At 34.4% G+C, this 19,815-nt stretch overlaps 2 protein-coding genes across 2 annotated transcripts; both read left to right on the forward strand.

The window, feature by feature from the left end:
* Window positions 1–3,163: 3,163 nt before the first annotated feature.
* On the forward strand, window positions 3,164–3,694 carry LOC126722282 (pectinesterase inhibitor-like). The gene has a single exon (XM_050425441.1). It carries the CDS (start codon window positions 3,164–3,166, stop codon window positions 3,692–3,694), a length of 531 nt encoding a protein of 176 aa, XP_050281398.1.
* Window positions 3,695–5,896: 2,202 nt separating this feature from the next.
* On the forward strand, window positions 5,897–6,376 carry LOC126722283 (uncharacterized). The gene has a single exon (XM_050425442.1). The coding sequence runs from the start codon at window positions 5,897–5,899 to the stop codon at window positions 6,374–6,376; it is 480 nt and encodes a 159-aa protein (XP_050281399.1).
* The last annotated feature ends 13,439 nt before the right edge of the window (window positions 6,377–19,815 follow it).

The raw sequence follows: 19,815 nt of genomic DNA on the forward strand, positions 1-19,815 counted from the left end.
TTACAAAGTTGTTGCAATAAGGTGTTATTGCAGTGATGAAAAAGTTGTTGCAAGCCGTTGTAATAAACTCTGAGGCAAAAGGTTTATAGAACAAAAAAATCTCGTTGCAATAAATCGTAAATATTGCAACAAACAAGTTGATGCAATAATTTCTTTATTACAGCAAATAACTTTGTGGCAGTAGCTTATTGCTTTAAAGGTTTTGTGAAAAATGTTATAGCTTACTACAACAAACAACCTTGTTGCAATAGGTTGAGGTTTTTTATTTTTATTTTTTATTACCCTGTCTACAACATAGACATTATATTTAGGAACTACAATTTAAAGATACAAATTAAATAAATGCAAAAGTCAAAGTACTCCATCAAATTGATATGTCAAAGAACACAAATATATACATAACTTGTTGAGTTTACAATCAAACACATAGTTTCAAAAGTAAATATACACAAATATATACACAACTTATAAGAAAAGTTCCTTTCAGAAAGTGATATCCATGCATGCTTCACAACCACTTCATTGGCCTCCACCCTATAAAATTGAAAAAAAAAAAAAAAAAAAAAACACATGTTTGCAATCTATATATGTCTCAATAGAAGCTAAAAAGAAGAAGAAGAAAATATTTAACCAATAGAAGAACATGAAAAAGTATGGAGATTTTGGGTGTTGCATGTTGTGGGTCTTTGGAGATTTCAGGGTGTGGCTAGCTAGACTTTGGAATTTGATGATTTTTCTTGTGTTTAAGAAAATATGGTCTTTGGGATTTATTATTTTGTATTTAAGCTGGATTTTTTAGGTCTGTTTTCGAAGAAAATTTATAGGTTTATGGGTTCATTGGAGAATTGTTTGTTTACTGGGTTTATGGGTTTGAAAGGGTGTCCATGGGTCGGTCTAGGTCGGGTTTTTGCCCAACCTATGATTGACCCGACAAAATCGAGTGGAGGAAGTTCAAACCTATCGCCAACTTGAGAGGGAGTCAGATAAGAGCGATTGGATTCGAGCTAGAAAGCGGTCAGTATAAATCGTCCACGGTGGAAAAATCCGGTCAAAATAGTTTTTTTCATACGAAATTTTGCCAGATCTGCCAGAGATCTCATCGAATTTGGTGAGATCTCCCTAGATACGATGAGATTTCCACCAAATCTGGCTGAAATCTCACTAGATTCGGTGAGATATCCCTGAATCTGTCATAAATCTCATTGAATCTAAAGTATTTTGACCAAAAACTCGCCAAAAAAAGCTTTAATCGCCATATTTTGGTAAAGTTCCGGTCGTGTTGGTTGAGGCTGTTTTTAGAGGAGAGAACTCGCCAACCAACCAACCGAAGTTGGTTTATGGGATTTATAACCCGCCGCCGATCGTTGGAGTCGGTTTTTGAGAACTGTAATCCACCACCGACCGCTGGAGCTCTCGAGTCAGTTGGATATGTCTTGATTTGGGGAAGAGCATGTTCTTATGTTCTTCCCAAAAATAAAATAATGAAAAGCAACAAAAAATATTTTATTAACTATTGATAATTTTAGATTACAAAAACTTAAAATTTAAACATTTTGTTGATGACTTAACTATTGATATTTGCTTTTCTGGAAATTTCGCAAGTATGAAAGATATAAAAAGAAAATGTAATCCAATAGTAGGTTTGTCAAAATTCACCTTCAATAAAAAGCATATTGAGTGGAGTTGTAGTCTTAAATTACAACCACTCTTTTTTTTTTTTTCTTTTTTTTTTTAAATGTAAATATGAGATATGAAATTTTATAATTATGATAGTTATTAATAGACATTTATTATGATTTTTGTTCTGTATACGAAATATTAAATATGCAATTAAATATTAATTATGATAGTTATTAATAGATATTTATTATAATTTTGTCTTTATATGGAATATTAGATATGCAACTTGATAATAATTATGATAGCTATTAATAGAAATTTATTATAATTACTCCCTCTGTCCTAATTTGTTTGTCATGTTTGAAAAGCCAAAATTTTTAAGGAAACATCATTTATTAACTTGTTTACCTTATAAAAATGTATAAATTTACAAAACTACCCTTAAATAAATTTATCAGCTTTTTAAAAAAGAGTTATTCTTAATGAGGCAACTAAAAGGTGCCCCAATTAAATTGATTTTTTTAAAATATTCGTTAGTTTTCTTTTCAAATAGTTTTGAAAATAAAGTAGGGGTATAATAGGAATATTAGTAAACTAATAATTTTTATTTTTAGAAACATGACAATATTTTGGAACATCCTAAAATGGAATAGAGGACAAACAAATTGGGATAGAGGTAGTATATCTTTATATGGAATAATAAATATGTAATTTGATAATTATGAGAGTTATTAATAAATATTTATTATGATAGTGTTTTGTATGGAAAACTGTTTATTCCATTTTTCAAAGAAAATATAATGGGGAATTATTTATTGCGGATTTAAATAAAGAATAGAGTTTAAATTCAAATAAAAAGTACACATCATAATATTGACATGTAAAATTGTGAAACCATGAAAAATTATGTGGCAAAATAATATTAAGTCAACCAAAAGCCAAACTTACTCAGTTTAGGCCGTGTTTGTAAATGCGGCTATAGGAAACGTGGCTCTATCCTATAGCTGCATTTTTGGGGTCTATAGCCGCGTTTTTGAAACGCGGCTAAACACGGCTATAGACCCCTTTTTTTGTAGTGAAGTAATGTATTTTCTTTTAGAGTTCGGTTAACTAATACTCTTAGAGTATTTGTTGATGGACCATTTTGAAAATGTTTTGATATCACTTTCATGAGAAATATAAAAATCTATCAAAAAAATTAATACATTTTTCCTTTTGCCATAAAAGTTTCTAAAAATATTTCTTAAACTAATACCTTAAGGCATCAGTTAACTTTTCCTTTGTTTTATTTTATAACTAATATGTTTCTTAGACTAATGATAAAGAATAATAATCTTGGAGTAGACATCATTGGACGGAATTCTATTGTATCTATATAATAAAAAAAAAATCATAGAGGTAAGGATGTAATTTTCACAAAGTAATGATAAATTGTGTCCGTTATCAAAAACGATTAGTTTAAATGCTTCTATTGTTTTATTTCACAATACGTTCCTTCCAATAAATCAAACCCAACAATTGGTGTTAGTGAAGGATGACAGAAATGGCTCCTTCTTTTTGTGCCTCCTTCTTTTTCTCTCTTTCGCTAGCAATCCTGTGGATTTGCCCAACATATGCTCGGCTAAGTGTGAAGGTATCAGAAAATGAGCTTAAAGTGATTTGCTCTTCTCACGAAGACCCTCCTTTCTGTTTGCAAGCCCTCAAATCTGATCCTCATACACCCCTTGTCGATCTTGTTGGCCTTACCAATATTTCAATTCACTTGGTAGATGTTGCTGCTAATAAAACCCTTGCCCTTATTCGCTCACTCATCAAGACTGCAGACCCCGAATTGAAAAAGCATTTAGACGACTGCCTCGAAATGTATGATATTACTATTAGCGAAACAGAAGATGCAAAAACTGCGTTGAAAGCTCATGACTACGAAACGGTAAATGTTGCATCTGATAGTTGCATGACTAATGCTGAAACTTGTACTGATACAACAACTAGTGCACCGCCTCTCCAACAAGAGAATAAACATATGCGTTATCTCTGTGAGACATTTGTAGTTGTTTCTAATCATCTTTTATGAGACTGTCTAGTTAAATATTTTTGTACGCGTGGCCATGCAAAATAGTATATTTGATATTATCGGTCACTTTCTATTGAATAAAAATAAAAAATTTATCTTGGTTTTTTGTTGATTCAAGTTGAGGACAGGTATAGATGTGGCATGATCTCCTCTTGGAAACAAGGACATCTCCAAGTTTAACTCGGTGTGGTCATAAGATCACCCTGACTTGCAAGAAAAAATAAAAAAATAAAAATATTAAACCAATTTATTTTAACCACCCAAATAAAATTATTGAACACCCTGACCTAAGAATCACAAGAATTTTAGCTCAACAAAAATAAAAATAATGTTACGATAAAATTTTTTATCAAAATGTTGTAGATGTAGCATTATTCTTATTACTAGATCATGGGTTTTGTGAGAACCCAAAGGACCCATGGCTCCATGAGAACAAAATTATTTTTGTGTAGAATTTTTTTTTTTAAAGGGCAAGGTTATTTTGGATAAAATTAGTTAATTGAGGTTAATTTTGTTTTTAGTTTTACTCGTAATTTTTATTGTTGAGCTATTTTTTTTGGCGGGGGTGGGGGGGGGGGGCTTGTATATTTTGTTTTAGATTTTAGATCTATAAATTTTTTTATGGTCACTAAAATGAGAAAAATGCTAAAGTTGCAAGTTTTTTTTATAAATTATTTATATAATAAGTGGTTACTGGTAAGTAAAAAAAATAATGTGAGTGGTGTGCCCATATGCGAACTAATAAGAATTTGCCGCCAAAAAGGTTTGTAAAAATGTTATAAAAAAGTTTGTGAGTGTATATAACATTACTCTTAAAAGAATCAATGATATTGTTAAAAGGAAATAAGATGTAACTTTATAAAACAAAATTGCTAAAATTAATACACATATATATATAATAATTAAAAAAAAAAAAAAAATTAGGGGGGGCACGGTCCAAGGCTAGTTCCACCCATGGCTATAGGTCAACTGGCACTACCGGAAATAAAGTTTGTTTGTTTGTTTGTTTTTTTTTTTTTTTTTTTTGGGTCACCATCACAATTTAGTGCAGAGGGTTCACTGTTGAACAAACAAATAAAGCTTTTTAATACTTAAAAATAAAAAATCCCCCAAATGCAAAGGTAGCAGATGAGACCAAAACAGTATTGGTCATGGTCTAATGTCTCAGGGAGATCCACTTGCCTCCACTACTATTTCAAGCCCAGAGTCTCTTAGATGGCCTAATGTCGGGAAGTACAGATTAGATATTGCATATTCGGAGTCAGTTCAGAGAGGATATTGATCTCTTCATCATTGCTGATGGTAAGATGGAAATGTACAGTTCATTTTTCTTCCCCGCAGTTCTTGAAGTTCAAGAATCAAACATACCTGTTCTCTGACACAATTAGAAATAGAAACTAAGAGTGAGTCTTATTATTGTGTCCCTTTGGTATTCACACTTTGGTACAAAAACTAAGAATGAGTGTTATTATTGTGCATTTTTCATTTTTTGGCACAAAAATTAAAAAGTTGAATGCAACACATGGCATAAAATTACCCCATAATTGAAATTTAATTTGAAATTTAATTGGATTTTTTATTAACTTTGGCTTTAAATATATACTAGCTAGCTTGTAACCCATGCATATGCATGGATACACATAAAAATATATAATTAAATGCATAGTATAATTCCTAAATAATTTTTCTTTTTTGCTTTTTGAGAAAAAATTCTTACATAAGTTAAATGATATTTATTGTCATTATTTTACACACACACACACACACACACACACACACACACACACACATATATATATATATATATACACGGTAGACATTTTTATATTTTGATAACTCTTAAAAAAGCCTTGTAAGGTTTCAAAAAAAAAAAAAAAAGCCTTTTAAGAATATTATTTGGTAGAAAATACAGATTGTTCATGGTTTTTTATATATTTATTTTTGATTTACGGTTTATTAATTATGGACTCTTTAGTTTTTACACTCAATACTCACATAAATAGATATTTAATTATGGTATGATACCACATTTGGCACCAAAATTAAGAAATAATTTAGATATATGGTGCAAAATTGGACTTCAACGATAGACGGTCTCTCCTCGTTTGTAGGAGTTTTCTCTCTCGGCTACGAGAGCTCTCTCCTTTAGGGTTTCCTAAGGGGCTGCCTTTCTTTTCCTTTTCTTTTGCGGATTATACAGCCATGGCAGACGACGTCTCACAGTTTTTAGAGAAGATGACATTAACTTTGGAGGAAGAAGAGACTATTCCAATATCAGATGAAGGTCGAAGAGAAGAGTTGGAAAGTTGTGCTTTGAGTCTTATTGGTAAGTTCTTAACCTGCAACCCGTTTAATAAAAGAGCAGCACTAAGTACAATCAAAAAAGCATGGGGGTTGGAAGATGGAGTGCAGGTTGCTGAGGTGGGGTCAAACCTATTTCAATTCAAGTTCAGATCAGAGTTTGAGTTGGACAGAGTATATACCGGTGGTCTTTGGTGTCTTGATAATCAAGCATTGTTGTTAACCAGATGGGAGTCGGGGATGACGGCGGTGAATGTCAAGTTTGAATCCATATCTTTGTGGGTTCAAATTTGGGGGGCTCCTTTTGACATGAGAACTTCTCGGGTAGCAGAGGAGGTGGGGAATCGGTTGGGTAGGGTTTTGGAAGCGGCGCATCAATGAGAGTCAAAACTTTTTTATGAGGGTTAAGGTTGCGATTCCGTTAGAAAAAGAGATAAGGCGAGGGGCTTTTCTGGCAGGGTCGGATGGGAGGAAACATTGGGTAAACTTCAAGTATGAACGCTTGCCTGTCTTTTGCCATTACTGTGGTCTCATAGGGCATGATCTCCGTTACTGTGCTAAGTACTTTTGTAAAAGAAAAACTGGAGCTGCTGTGGAGTGTGGCTATGGCGATTGGCTGAAGGCTATGGGAGGAAGGGCACGGTCACCACAAGTAAGGGGGTTCGGGAAGGATAATAAGCGTGATAATGTCCATGAAGCGAGGAAGGGTACTCAGGGTTCACAGAGTATGGCGATGGGGGAGGAGAGCAGCGGCGGTGAGGAAAGCAACCAGTGCAAAACAGGGACGGTAGTTGGGGAAGTTGCAACCGGTTTGGGTGGAGATGATTTGGCACATCACAAGGTTAGGGCCGAGAATCATGGGCTTGAAAGGTTGGACAAGGAAAACAGAGACACTTGCTCCTTAGTTTTAGGTGTTCCAAATTCAGGTGTTGATGAGGGGACTGAATTGGTGCAATCACTTCAACCAGAGCACGTGCAAAGCATTGTAGAAGGGGCTGGGCTGAGCAAACTTAAAAAGCAATCCACATGGACTAGGCTGGCCCGTATGGATGTTGGGCCTGTGGAATTAATTAAAGAAGGAGCTAGGTCCATATTGGGGAAAAGGAACATGCTAGCTATGGGTGCTGATGGGGAGGCAGAAGATACAATGAGTACAGGCAAGAAGGGGAAGATTGGTGAGGATTTACACATGTTAGAAGCGGCAAGGGTGTTGAATCACCCTTGCCGAGAGCAATGAGGCTCTTAAGTTGGAACTGCTAAGGGCTTGGGAACCTTTGGACAGTTCAAAGCCTTCACAAATTAGTGAGGGAACAAGTTCCTGATGTATGTTTCTTGATGGAAACAAGGTTAAATAAAAGTGGTTTTGAGATGCATTGTGGTGACTTACCTTTTAAAAATAAATTGATTCTGAAAAAGCCAAATTCGGGTGGTGGGTTGGCATTACTGTGGAAAGAGGAGATGAACTTAGATGTTATTAATTTTACCGATAACCATATTTTAGCAAAGGTAATGGAAGACGATGGTTTTGTGTGGCACCTCACAAGGTTCTATGGATGGCCAGAGGCAAATGAAAAGCGGAAGTCATGGGCTCTTTTAACTCATCTACGGTCTTTCATTGAGGGTCCTTGGTGTTGTATAGGTGATTTTAATGCCATTCTTCATGCATTTGAGAAGCAAAGTGTCCATGCACCTTATTATAATCAGATGGAGGATTTTCGGGTTGCTTTGGAGGATTGTGGGCTGGCTGATTTGGGGTTTTCCGGGCATAAATTTACATGGACTAATAGGCGGCCAGGTTCAGCCCATACAAAACAAAGGCTGGATAGAGCTACGGCTAATAGGGTGTGGATGGAAAAATTTCCTGCAAGTTCGGTGTCTCATTTGTTCAACCATGCTTCTGATCATCTACCTATTTTGTTGAAAACTATGAAGGATCGGCAAGTTAGAGGAAGGGGGTTTGGTGGCTTCAAGTTTGAAAAGAATTGGTTGTTGTGGGATGATTGTGAGGAAGTCGTGACTAAGGCATGGGCAAAAGGTGGTGGTGACAGCTCAGGTTTGAGGGGTGTTAGGGACTGTATCCAAACTTGTGGGGCTGAATTGTATGCTTGGGGTTCTTCAAAGACCAAACTAGAAACTGAGGAGATTAAGAGGCTACAAAAGAAATTGGAGTTGATGAATGAATGTGAGTTGATTGAAGAAAGCAAAAGTGACTTCCTACTGGTGAGCAAATAGCTTGATGATTTATTGCTGAAGCAGGAGATATTTTGGCGTCAACGGTCTCGAGTTTCTTGGCTAAAATATGGAGATAAGAACACTAAATTTTTCCATTCCAAAGCCTCCCAAAGACGGCGACGAAATTATATTGAGGGAATCAAGAATGCTAATGGGGTATGGGTGGAAGAAGTTGAGGAAGTGGCAGAGGTGGCGTCAAATTATTTCATGAATATTTTTAAAGCAGGCACGTGTGACATAATGGAAGATTGCCTTACTACAGTTACTAATAAACTCACAGATGATATGCAGGAGGTGCTTTCTAGGCCATATAGCAGTGAAGAAGTTAAAGTAGCATTGTTCCAAATGGGACCAACAAAGGCTCCTGGACCTGATGGTATGAATGCACTTTTTTATCAAAAATTTTGGCATATTGTGGGTAATAAGGTGACTGATGCTGTGTTAGATTTTTTACATTCTGGTAATATGGAGCCTGATGTTAATTCTATTCATATTCTTCTGATTCCTAAAGTAAAGAAACCGGAAAAAATGGCAGATTTTAGACCAATTAGCCTTTGTATTGTGATATATAAAATTATTTCAATAGTTTTGGCAAACAGGTTAAAGCTGATCTTGCCACATATAATTTCTCCTTCTCAAAGTGCATTTGTACCAGGTCACCTTATTACTGACAATGTGCTTGTAGCCTATGAGACTTTGCATGCCATGCATATTCGAAGGAAGGGGAAAAAGGGGGCTTTAGCCCTTAAGCTAGATGTGAGTAAGGCCTATGATAGGGTGGAATGGAGCTTTCTTAAGGGTATGATGATAAAATTGGGTTTTCCGGAGGTTTGGGTGGATAGGGTTATGAGGTGTGTTTCTACACCATCCTTCTCTGTTAGGATTAATGGAAAAGCCTATGGCAATGTCATTCCTTCTAGAGGTCTTCGCCAAGGTGATCCGTTGTCTCCTTATCTGTTTCTGATATGTGCTGAAGGTTTTACCTCGCTCCTTGCTAAAGCAGAACTAGATGGAAAGTTGCATGGAGTGGTAGTCTGTAGAAATGCTCCTCGTATAACTAATTTGTTTTTTGCTGATGACTCTTTTATTTTTTGTCAGGCTAATAAAGATGAAGTGCAGGTTGTTTCAGATACTCTACAGCTTTATACTGATGCTTCTGGCCAATGCATTAACCTAGAGAAGTCTTCTGCTTACTTTAGCAGTAATGTATCTGTGGAGCAAAAAGCATGGATTATTGATAAACTGAAGGTGAGGGCTGTGGAAAGGTTTGATTCTTATTTGGGGCTGCCTACTTTGATTGGACGGAGGAAATATGATTCTTTTGCTTTCCTTAAGGAACGAGTTTGGAAAAAGATGCAAGGTTGGAAAGAGAAGTTGCTTTCTAGGGTGGGGAAAGAGATTCTGATAAAAGTAGTGGCCCAATCTATTCCCACCTATACGATGGGGGTGTTTCAATTGCCTGGAAAATTATGTGATGAGTTGGATGCTATGTGTGCCAGATTTTGGTGGGGCCAAGTTGGTGAAGAGAGGAAAATTCACTAGAAAAGCTGGAGCTTTTTAACATAGTCAAAGAAAGAGGGTGGGATGGGCTTCCGAGATATTAGATCCTTTAATTTAGCTATGCTAGCAAAGCAAGGATGGCGGTTGTTGCAAGATAAAAACTCTCTTTTGTATAATTGTTTTAAGGCAAAATATTTTCCGCGGTGTGAGTTCCTTGAGGCGAAGGATTGTCAAAATAGCTCTTACGTTTGGAAGAGTTTGCTGGCTGCCCAACCGGTTTTGAGGAGAGGGTGTTATTGGAGAGTGGGTAATGGTGCTTCCATCCATGTTCTGAAGGATTGTTGGTTACCTAATAAGCCAGCTAGAAAAATTTTGTTCCAACCCGAGGAGGATATTTGGGAGTGGAGGGTTTCAGACTTAATAGATTGGCAGACCCACCAGTGGGATAGAGAACGGATTCAGGCTTTATTCCATCAGTTTGATGCTGAAGCTATTCTTCAGGTTCCTTTGAGTAGGCGGGTTGTGCAAGATTCCTTGGTATGGTTGTTTACAAAGAAGGGCAGCTATAGTGTGAAGTCCGGGTACCATGTCACTAAGCTATTGAAGATGGCAGAGAGTTCCTCAGGAGAGACTTCAATGCAAAGAGCAAGCACTTCCTTATGGTTACGGGTTTGGAAAGCAAGGGTCCCCAATAAGGTAAAACTCTTTTCTTGGAGAGCATGTCAAAATATATTGCCTACATGGGATAATTTGGTTCGGAGAAGGGTGGTAGAGGACGCGAGTTGTTGCTTTTGTCATAGAGCTACAGAAATGGTATTGCATGTGCTTTGGGAGTGTGGGGCTACACAGGATGTGTGGGCGAGTAGTGCTATCAGATTTCAAAAATTTGGGACTGAGCAAGTGGATTTTAGACAGCTAGTAGCTGGTCTCATGCCGAAGCTGTCATTGGAGGAATGGGATTTATTTTGGGTGATTTGTTGGCAAATTTGGCTACAGAGGAACACAGTGTTGCATGGGGGTGTTTTCCAACACCCATCACGGTCTCACCAACGTGCATTAGATTATTTGAAAGAGTTTGTTGAGGATCAAGACCAACTGAGTGTACCTGTATCAGTCCACATCCTTGCAAGTCAAGCATGGCAGCCACCACAAGGAGAGTTCTTCAAGCTGAATTTTGATGGAGCCAGTTTTGATAATGGTGCGACTTCGGGATATGGTGCTGTTATTCGCAATAGGAATGGTGAAGTTATGGCTGCTATATCTGCCAAGGGAGGTGCTGTGAGGGATAGTGAAGAATTGGAGGTGATGGCTTGTCGCAAAGCTTTGGAATTTGCTATAGACGCTGGTTTTATGGAGGTGATACTAGAAGGTGATAATGCCCTGGTTATGAAGACAGTTTCACAGGCTCAACCAAACTTCTCTCGGCTTGGATTGATCTATGAAGATATTTGGTGCTTAGCTGCAGGTTTTAGATCCATCTCAACTAGCTGTGTTAGGTGTAGTGCCAATGGTGTTGCTCATGCTTTGGCAAAATTTGCTAGGTTATCTGATGATGATATTGTATGGATGGAGGAGGATCCTCCCCCTGCTGTGGATGCTCTGTATTTAGATTCTAGTCTTTTGATTTAATGAAAGTCATTTGGTTCCGGTTTCAAAAAAAAAAAAATTGGACTTCAACGATAGAATCTAATTTGATAGATAATTTTGACATGTGTCCCATCTAAATTCTTTATTTTATTTATTTTTTGGCAAAATGAATGATATATTAACACCTGACATAAAAGTCAAGAAGAGCACTATAATGACACTCGAACCTCTTAAAATCAGGTTTAAGATTCCAAATTAGATTTCAATTGAAGTCTAATTGAATGCCAAGTGTACAATTCAATTTCTTAATTTTAGTACAACTATTTAGAACACTACAAGAAATGAAAAATGAAATTAAAAAGGCAACAAGTACTTTTCAATTATACTATAATTTTGTATTAGTTATATTTACACATTAATTCAGTCATCTAAACTCAAGTATCAAGATATGGTGTACAATTGTAATTGTTCTTAATTTCTCATGTATATGCATAGGGTCACACAGTAGTTATAAATATATATATATATATATATATATATAATTAGTAACCTCTACAATGCACAAAAAAAGTTTAATAAAATACAATTTGATCTAAAACTTTTACTTTTATTTTTAGATAAAATTTGACTACAAACTTGGTTGTAGTCTAAGACTACAACTCTGTCTTAAAAAAATATCATAACTACATATTTTCAAAATGAAAATTTTGAATTGCATGTTTTTTATGTTCTTAATAAGTTTATCAAATTTTATGCCAATCAGATATAATTTACTATCTGATCCATAAACTTATTTTTTATGTATAATTTATATTGCAAAAACATAAAATTTAAACATATCGTTGATGACATAGCTATTGATATTTGATTTTTTTTAAATTTTGCAAGCATGGAAGATATAAAAAGAAAATATATTTCAAATGTGAATTTGTCAAAATTTACATCCAATAAAAAAATATTGAGTGAAGTTGTATCCTTAATTAAATTACAACAAAGTTTATTTCCAAATTTTGTCATTTATTTTTTGTGTAAATATGAGATATGAAATTTTATAACATTGATAGTTATTAATAGACATTTTTTTTTTTATGATTATATATATATATGAAATATTAAATATACAATTAGATAATAATAATGATAGTTATTAATCTATACTACTATTTAAGGAGCTTCTTTTGTTTGGATTCCTATTTTTATGTGTCCAAAGTACCTTCAAATCCACTTATTTAGAAAGTATAAAATAGGGTTAGGCACATAAAATTACTAATTTAAAAACTCCTAAATTTTAGATAAATTTGAAAAAACAGTTTCTTCCATCCACGTTATTTCTACCTCCCCCTATTAATAATTTTCAAAATGCTAAATTTCCTCAATACATATCATGCACACGTTTAACCCCACTATATCTCATATATGATAATTCTTTTGGCCAGAGTCCTTTATGGCATCTCTGCTCCATGAGGACTCAAATTTAATTTTGGAAGCTTCATACTTACAATACAAACATAAATGGAAAGTAAATCCTCCCTCTTTGATGATAAAAGAGTGTTTGTGACAATAAAGAAAAGAACGGAGATTGATGAGATTTTCTCCATACCAAAGTTGCAATCAGAAATCGCCCTGCACCTCAATATGGGATTTCTTTTTGGATTTTTCTCTAAGAAAAAGCAAGCAGTCAAATTCTAAATTTACTCGACACAATTGAGAAAATTCTGAAACTGCATAAACCGTACACTAGGCACTAAAAGTTGCCAAGCACCGAGACTGCAATGCTAGTAGGCATCTATATATATATATAAAATCGAAGCCTTTGAAACTCCCACAATTTTCCACATCATCATTTTAATTTAAAAAATTTTTAATAAAAATTTTAATTTAAAAAATTTTTAATAAAAATTTTAATTTTTAAAACTAAATAGTGAGAGAGTCATAACAGGAGTCTCTTATATATATATATATATATATATATATATATATAAGAGACAAAATCTTTGAAAACCCTAAAGCAATCTCATCTGTCCGTCTCCACTAAGAGAGAAAATCCTAAGCTTCAATTTCTTTGGTACGCTTGCAATTGCTTTTTCTTTTTTTTGTGAATAAGTTTTTTTTTTGCTTTTGTTTTGTATGGAGTAGTACTTTACAATATATAGTATAACTACAAGTATTGTAATAAGTTTGCTAACTTTTTGTGTGGTTCAAAGATGCTATATTCTATATTATTTTAGATTACATAACCTTAAGTTTTACCTTATGGAGACGTATGTACAAGTTTTCAATTCTTTTTGTGTGGATATTTTTTCACAACTGTGGAGTAAGGTTTATGCACTATATGTTATCTTATGTTTTCTCTTATGGTATCATGCTTCTTTGTTTATTAATTAAAGATTATGTTGGAAGCCTATATTATTTGCACCTTCAAAGTGTTCGACAATGTTTGAACCAAATTTTTCATCAATTAGGAAGAATTGGATTAAAAAAAACTTAGAAAAGCTTTCTATCCTTATTGAAATTGTCTCGCAATAATAACTTTTTTTTTTGTTTTGTTTTTATAATTTGTAGGTTCTGAATGTTTTGATTTTTAATTTTATTGTCTTTTGAAAGTTTGACCATCTAAATTTTTGGGTTCAATTTTTTGCAATATTTGAAACAGTTTAGCAAATTTCAACTGTTATAACTATGGATTATTCTCTTGAAGGTAACCTATCTTTCTCTCATATTTCTCTATTTGGTAGTCATGTATATTTTGTTTTGTTTCAATAATTTCTAGGCAGTGCCAGTAAATTTTCTGATTTTTTTCCCCTTTCGAATGTTTTAACATCAGAACTTTTTAGTTATTTTTTTTTCAATATCAAAATTTGGCTTATTCATCAAATTGTAACTCAAAAATATACGAGCAATTCACGCAATAGTATAGTTTCATAATCAATTTAAAATTTTATAAAATTATTTTAGTTTATTATAAATAGGTAAGTTCCCATGCGTTGCACGGGTTTCCGACTAGTTTATTATAATTCTGTATGGAAAACTATTTATTCCTTTTTTTTAATGAAAATATAATGCGGAAATATTTAATTGAGGATTTAAATAAAGAATAGAATTTAAATTCAAATAAAAAGTATACATATCATAATATTGAAGTGTAAAATTGTGAAATCCAAAAAAATTATGAGGCAAAATATTGTTAAATCAACCAAAAGTCAAACGTATTCAATTTTTTATATATATATATATTGTGGGGTCCAATAATTGATGGGCCAGGCCCACTTGCTGATGGAGAGTTCAAAGGCCTAAGCCGAAAAAGGCCATGGCCCGAGCTCAAGAATAGTAAGGCCCAATTGGCCCGGAGAAGCAGCCGAGGACAGTGCAGTCCTCGGCTGACCCAAAGATCCACCAAGAACAGGGGCAAAAAGGTAAAGGGACATGCTTGAAGGGAAATCTAAAATATCTAGGAAAGGCTTCCTTTACCATCTTCCCCATGCATATCTCTGCGCCTAACAGAGCCTTATCCATTAACTTTATGAACCACTCCCAACAACTTTGGGTTGGGATTGACAGGACAAGTATCAGTCTTGGAAATGTCGACCCTACACGTGGACGAAGGAAAATGAGTGCAGACTAGTATAAAAGAAAAAATAAGTAATATAAAAGGGAGGCTCCCAGTCTACCTGAAGAAAAAAGGAGGCCCCAAGGGTGAAAACGCTAAAATCACCTATGAACACCACCAGAACCACCACTGGGTAACTAAGGCCTAGCCTTTCGAATCCACTCTCTACAAATGATATTGTTTGGGCCTATTCACGTGCGAACCCAACTCTACTGCGGTTCGTCGCGGAACGTGTCCCTACATATATATATATATATATATATATATATATATTTTATGGAAATTTTATATAGGTTATAAATTATAGATATATGATATTGTATTCACATTAATTACAAGTAATGTATTTTCTTTCAAGGTTCGATTAACTAGTGCTCTTAAGGCATTTGTTAATTGACCATTTTGAGAAAGTTTTGATATTACTTTCATAGAAAATATAAAAATCTGTAAAAAAAAAAAAAAATCAATTATTTTTTTTCTTTCATTATAAAAGTTTCTAAAAATATTTCCTAAGGGAACTTTCCCTTTGTTTTGTTTTATATCTAATTGATTTCTTAGCTTGGTGATAAAATGTAATAGTCTCGGAGTGGACATCATAAATCGAAATTCTATTGCATCTATTTAAAAATAAATTCTGCCCGTTATCAAAGATAGAGTTTAAATGCTTCCATTGTTTTATTTCACAATACGTTCCTTTCAAGAAATCAAACCCCACAATTGGCGTTAGTGAAGGATGACAGAAATGGCCCCTTCTTTTTGTGCCTCCTTTCTCTCTCTTTTGCTAGCAATCCTGTTGATTTGCCCAACAAATGCTCGGCTAAGTGTAAAGGTATCAGAGAATGTGCTTAAAGAAATTTGCTCTTCTCACGAAGACCCTCCTTTCTGTTTGCAAGCCCTCAAATTTGATCCTCATACACCTTTTGTTGATCTTGTTGGCCTTTCCAATATTTCAATTCACTTGGTCTATATTGCCGCTAATACTTGCCCTTATTCGCTCACTCATCAACAAGACTGCAGACCCCAAATTGAGAAAGCAATTAGATGATTGCCTCAAAATCTGTGATATTTCTATTAGCGAAATAGAAGATGCAAAAACTGCGTTGAAAGCTCATGACTACCGAACGGTAAATGTTGCATCTGATAGTTGCATGACAAATGCTGAAACCTGTAGTGATACATTAGCAACTAGTGCACCCCCTCTCCCACAAGAGAATAAAAATATGTATTATCTTTGTGAGACATTTGTGGTTGTTTCTAATCATCTATTATGAGATTGTCTAGTTAAATATTTATGTACATATGGCCATGCAAAATAGTATATTTGATATTATCGGCCACTTTCTATATAATAAAAATAAAAATTGTCTCGGTTTTTCTTGATTCGAGTTGAGGACAGGTGATAGATGTGGCATGATCTCCTGTTTGAAACAGGGGCCATAAAATCACCCTAACTTGGAAAATATATATATATATATATATATATATTTACAAAAAAAATTATATATTAAATTAACTTATTTTGACCATCCTAATAAAAATATTGAACACCCTAACTTGAGAATCACAAGATTTTGAGTTCAACAAAAATAAAAATAATGCTACATCCACAACATTTTCACAATAATTTCATAAAAAAATCCTATGTGATATTCTAATTTGAGCTCAACATACATCATTTTTTTACCTAATAATAACAACTTATTGCATAAGATTTGTTGTGAAAATATTGTGGATGTAGTATTATTCTTATTACCAGATCATAGGCCTTATGAGAACCCAAAGGACCCGTGGTTCTATGAGAATACTCTTACAAAATGTATGTTTTTAGACCCTTTAAAATACAAGTTGTTTAACCTAGTTATTTAGCCAAGTGATTACTTAGATAAATGATTCAGATCTAGGTTAACATAATAAAAGCATATCATGTAAATGATGCAGAAATATAAAGAACACACGATATGATAACTCAGGAAAACTAAACTGGTAAAAAACCTATGGAGGATTTAACCTAACTACCCAGGAAAACTAAACTGGTAAAAAACCTGTGGAGGATTTAACCTAACTATCCTCAAGGTAAAACAGATCCACTATGAAAGAATTGAAGTTTGTACAATAGAACTTAGACCACTAACAGCCTATTGTTATCTCGAGTAGAATACTTACTACCACGACCACGTGACAGTTTCGAGTTCACAGACTACTTCTTTCTTTGATCCACTGCAACCACAAGTTCTTTATGCAGCAACTGAAACGATCACTAAGTTCTTAACATGAATTTTGATCTTGATAACCCTAAGTGTGCATGAAGGTAAACACCTCTAGATCTCACAAGAGATTCAACACATAGCACATCAAAGACTTCTAAAACGTAGCTAGGGTTTTTCCTTTTATACTTGGAGTAAAACATAAAACCCTACACGTCATATGAGCTTGGGCTGAATTGGAAATTCTGCAGAAAAACAATCTGCACGTGGTTCAATCGATCAAATCTAATTTTCGATTGATCGAGCCTTACAGATTTAGTTCAATAAATTCGGCAATCACTCGATTCCAATTTTACAAATAAACATACTTTGAGCAAGCCTAAACCTAGACTAAATGTTTTGATCATAGTTTGTCAACATAATACAAATTAAAGTTCTAATACATTTAGTTCCTAAAGTCTTAGAACCTAACACAAAAGAGTTTGAAGGATCACAAAGAATGGGCAAGAGCCCAACAGCAAAAGAAGAAAAGAAAAAACCATGTATAAGGTGAGCATGACCCAAGAAAATGGTACAAATGAAAGTGTCCTCGAAAGGGATCCCAAAAGCCCCAGCAAAAAAGGAAGCAAACCCATGGAAAGGAAAGAATGAGGAGACACAAACGGGTGTGAAGGCTCATAAATGAGTGTGAAAAAACCCACAAATGGAATTAGTTGTCCTTGTAAAGGACCCAAGAAGAGGAAGACAAAAAAATGAGTAAAAATGAGTCCTAAGACTCAATTCCATGAATGAAATTCCACAAAAACAGTTCCACAAAAGTAGATCCACAAAAGCAGTTCCACAGAAGTGAACATCATGAGTTATGGAATTGAAAAAGACCAAACAAGGGCATCATCTCTCTAACCCATGGTCCAAACCCATGGAAAATCTCAATTTTGCAGTAAGGAAGAAGTGGTTTAGTCAGTGAGGGAGTGGTTTCCGGTGAATGGTGGAACTTGTAGTTTTTCCCTTAGTTAATGTGTTAGCATGGAATGCATGAACCAATGATTTGACTTGGTTCCACCGCGTGCATGATATCTCCCTACTATTCCCTCTCAATTTTTCTTATCAATCAAGTTGTCATCTATTGCATTTAATGCCCTACCTACTCCTTTGAATTTCGATGAAGGCATCTTCCTTTTGTAGCTAAAGCCAAATGCTCTTTCCAAGTTATAATTGTCAAAATAACCTAAGTTTGCAGGCAACCCTCTGTTCAATGTAAGTCTACTAAACTACTTTAGATTCATGGCAGAAAGCCATAGTTTACCTAGCAAACCAAAGGCATCTCTGTCTAGAGGAACCAAACCATATCTACTATAAAAAGAACACCAAAGAATAACAAAAGGGAGAAGAAGAGGGAAGAAGAAACGGGGAAGTCCAAAAGAGGAGATGGCTTTATCCTACCTCTTCCAAATCTTCAAAAATATCACTTAGCCTCTAAACGACCTTCTACAAAAACATGCACACATCAGTTCTCACTCTCTCCCATTCAAATAAAATCTTCTTCTTACTATGCATATTATTATATTTTACATTTCTTGGTGCTTCAATAGAAGTTTCCATGGACCATGTTAACTTAAATTTTTTACAATAAGAGTTCTTTAGTAGAATATCATAACAGTACCACACTACAACACCACTCTTGAGAAACTGCATCGTCTCTCCCAAGGAACTACTGCAGAATATTAGAATAGTACCATACTAGAGTTTTGCAAAGGAACCACTGCAACATCGCTCTTAGAGAACTACTACAGAATGTTAGAATAGTACCCCACTAGAGTTCTGTGGTGGAACCACAGCAACATCGTTCTCAGGAAACCGCAACATCACTCCCAAGGAACCACTAAAGAATGTCAAAACAATACCATATCAAAATTTTGCAAAGGAACTACCACAACGTCGTTGCCAAGGAACCGCTAAAGAATGTCATATAGTACCATATCAAAGTTCAACAAAGGAGCTCTATTGCAAAATTAGTTCACAATAAAATACAAGATAAGCCTTAAATATTCTATTTTTAATCTCCTTTCTATTGTGAATATTATAAAATATTGCTTTACTAATTTTATAGGGAAAAAAAAAGTCATTTTACAACATTTAAACACTTACAATGTTATTTTATTGCTTAGGAGAAAGCGTGGCCATAGCGTGCCAAAGGGTGACCCGTTGGCACAAGTTCCAGTCTAGACTTCCTAAACAAGCTTGGGTCTAATTGCCAACATATCGAAGCACAGCACGTGTATTGGTTAAAAAACAACCCTCAACAAAAAGAACAATTAGGATTAGAAATAAACAAAGAAAAATCACGATTAAGATGTAAGACTATTAATATAAATTTTTTAAATAATAAATTTTATATATGCATAATGCATTTAAAGGGAAGGAGAAAGTGCCTCTTGAGTCTTGAGACATGAACATTTGCTAATATAATCTGATGTTGTCTAACAATCATTTCGTAAATTCTAGTTAGTTCAACTGATAAAGCTTTTTTTGTTGTCAAAGAAAGGATCTGTGTTTGAATCCCGACTATAACAAAAACTAATTGATATCTTGATCTAATAATAAAGAGTGATTATCATGCAGTAAATATCACAATGTACATATCTCATAAGAAAGTGTACAATCACTAATGTATAGAAACAAAAAAGAAC

This window comes from Quercus robur, chromosome 4 (genome assembly GCF_932294415.1).
Source record: "Quercus robur chromosome 4, dhQueRobu3.1, whole genome shotgun sequence".
NCBI lineage: Eukaryota > Viridiplantae > Streptophyta > Magnoliopsida > Fagales > Fagaceae > Quercus > Quercus robur.

Excerpts from the sequence above, each read along its gene's own strand:
- LOC126722282 (XM_050425441.1), top strand. The coding sequence starts at position 3,164 with ATGGCTCCTTCTTTTTGTGCCTCCTTCTTTTTCTCTCTTTCGCTAGCA.
- LOC126722283 (XM_050425442.1), top strand. The coding sequence starts at position 5,897 with ATGGCAGACGACGTCTCACAGTTTTTAGAGAAGATGACATTAACTTTG.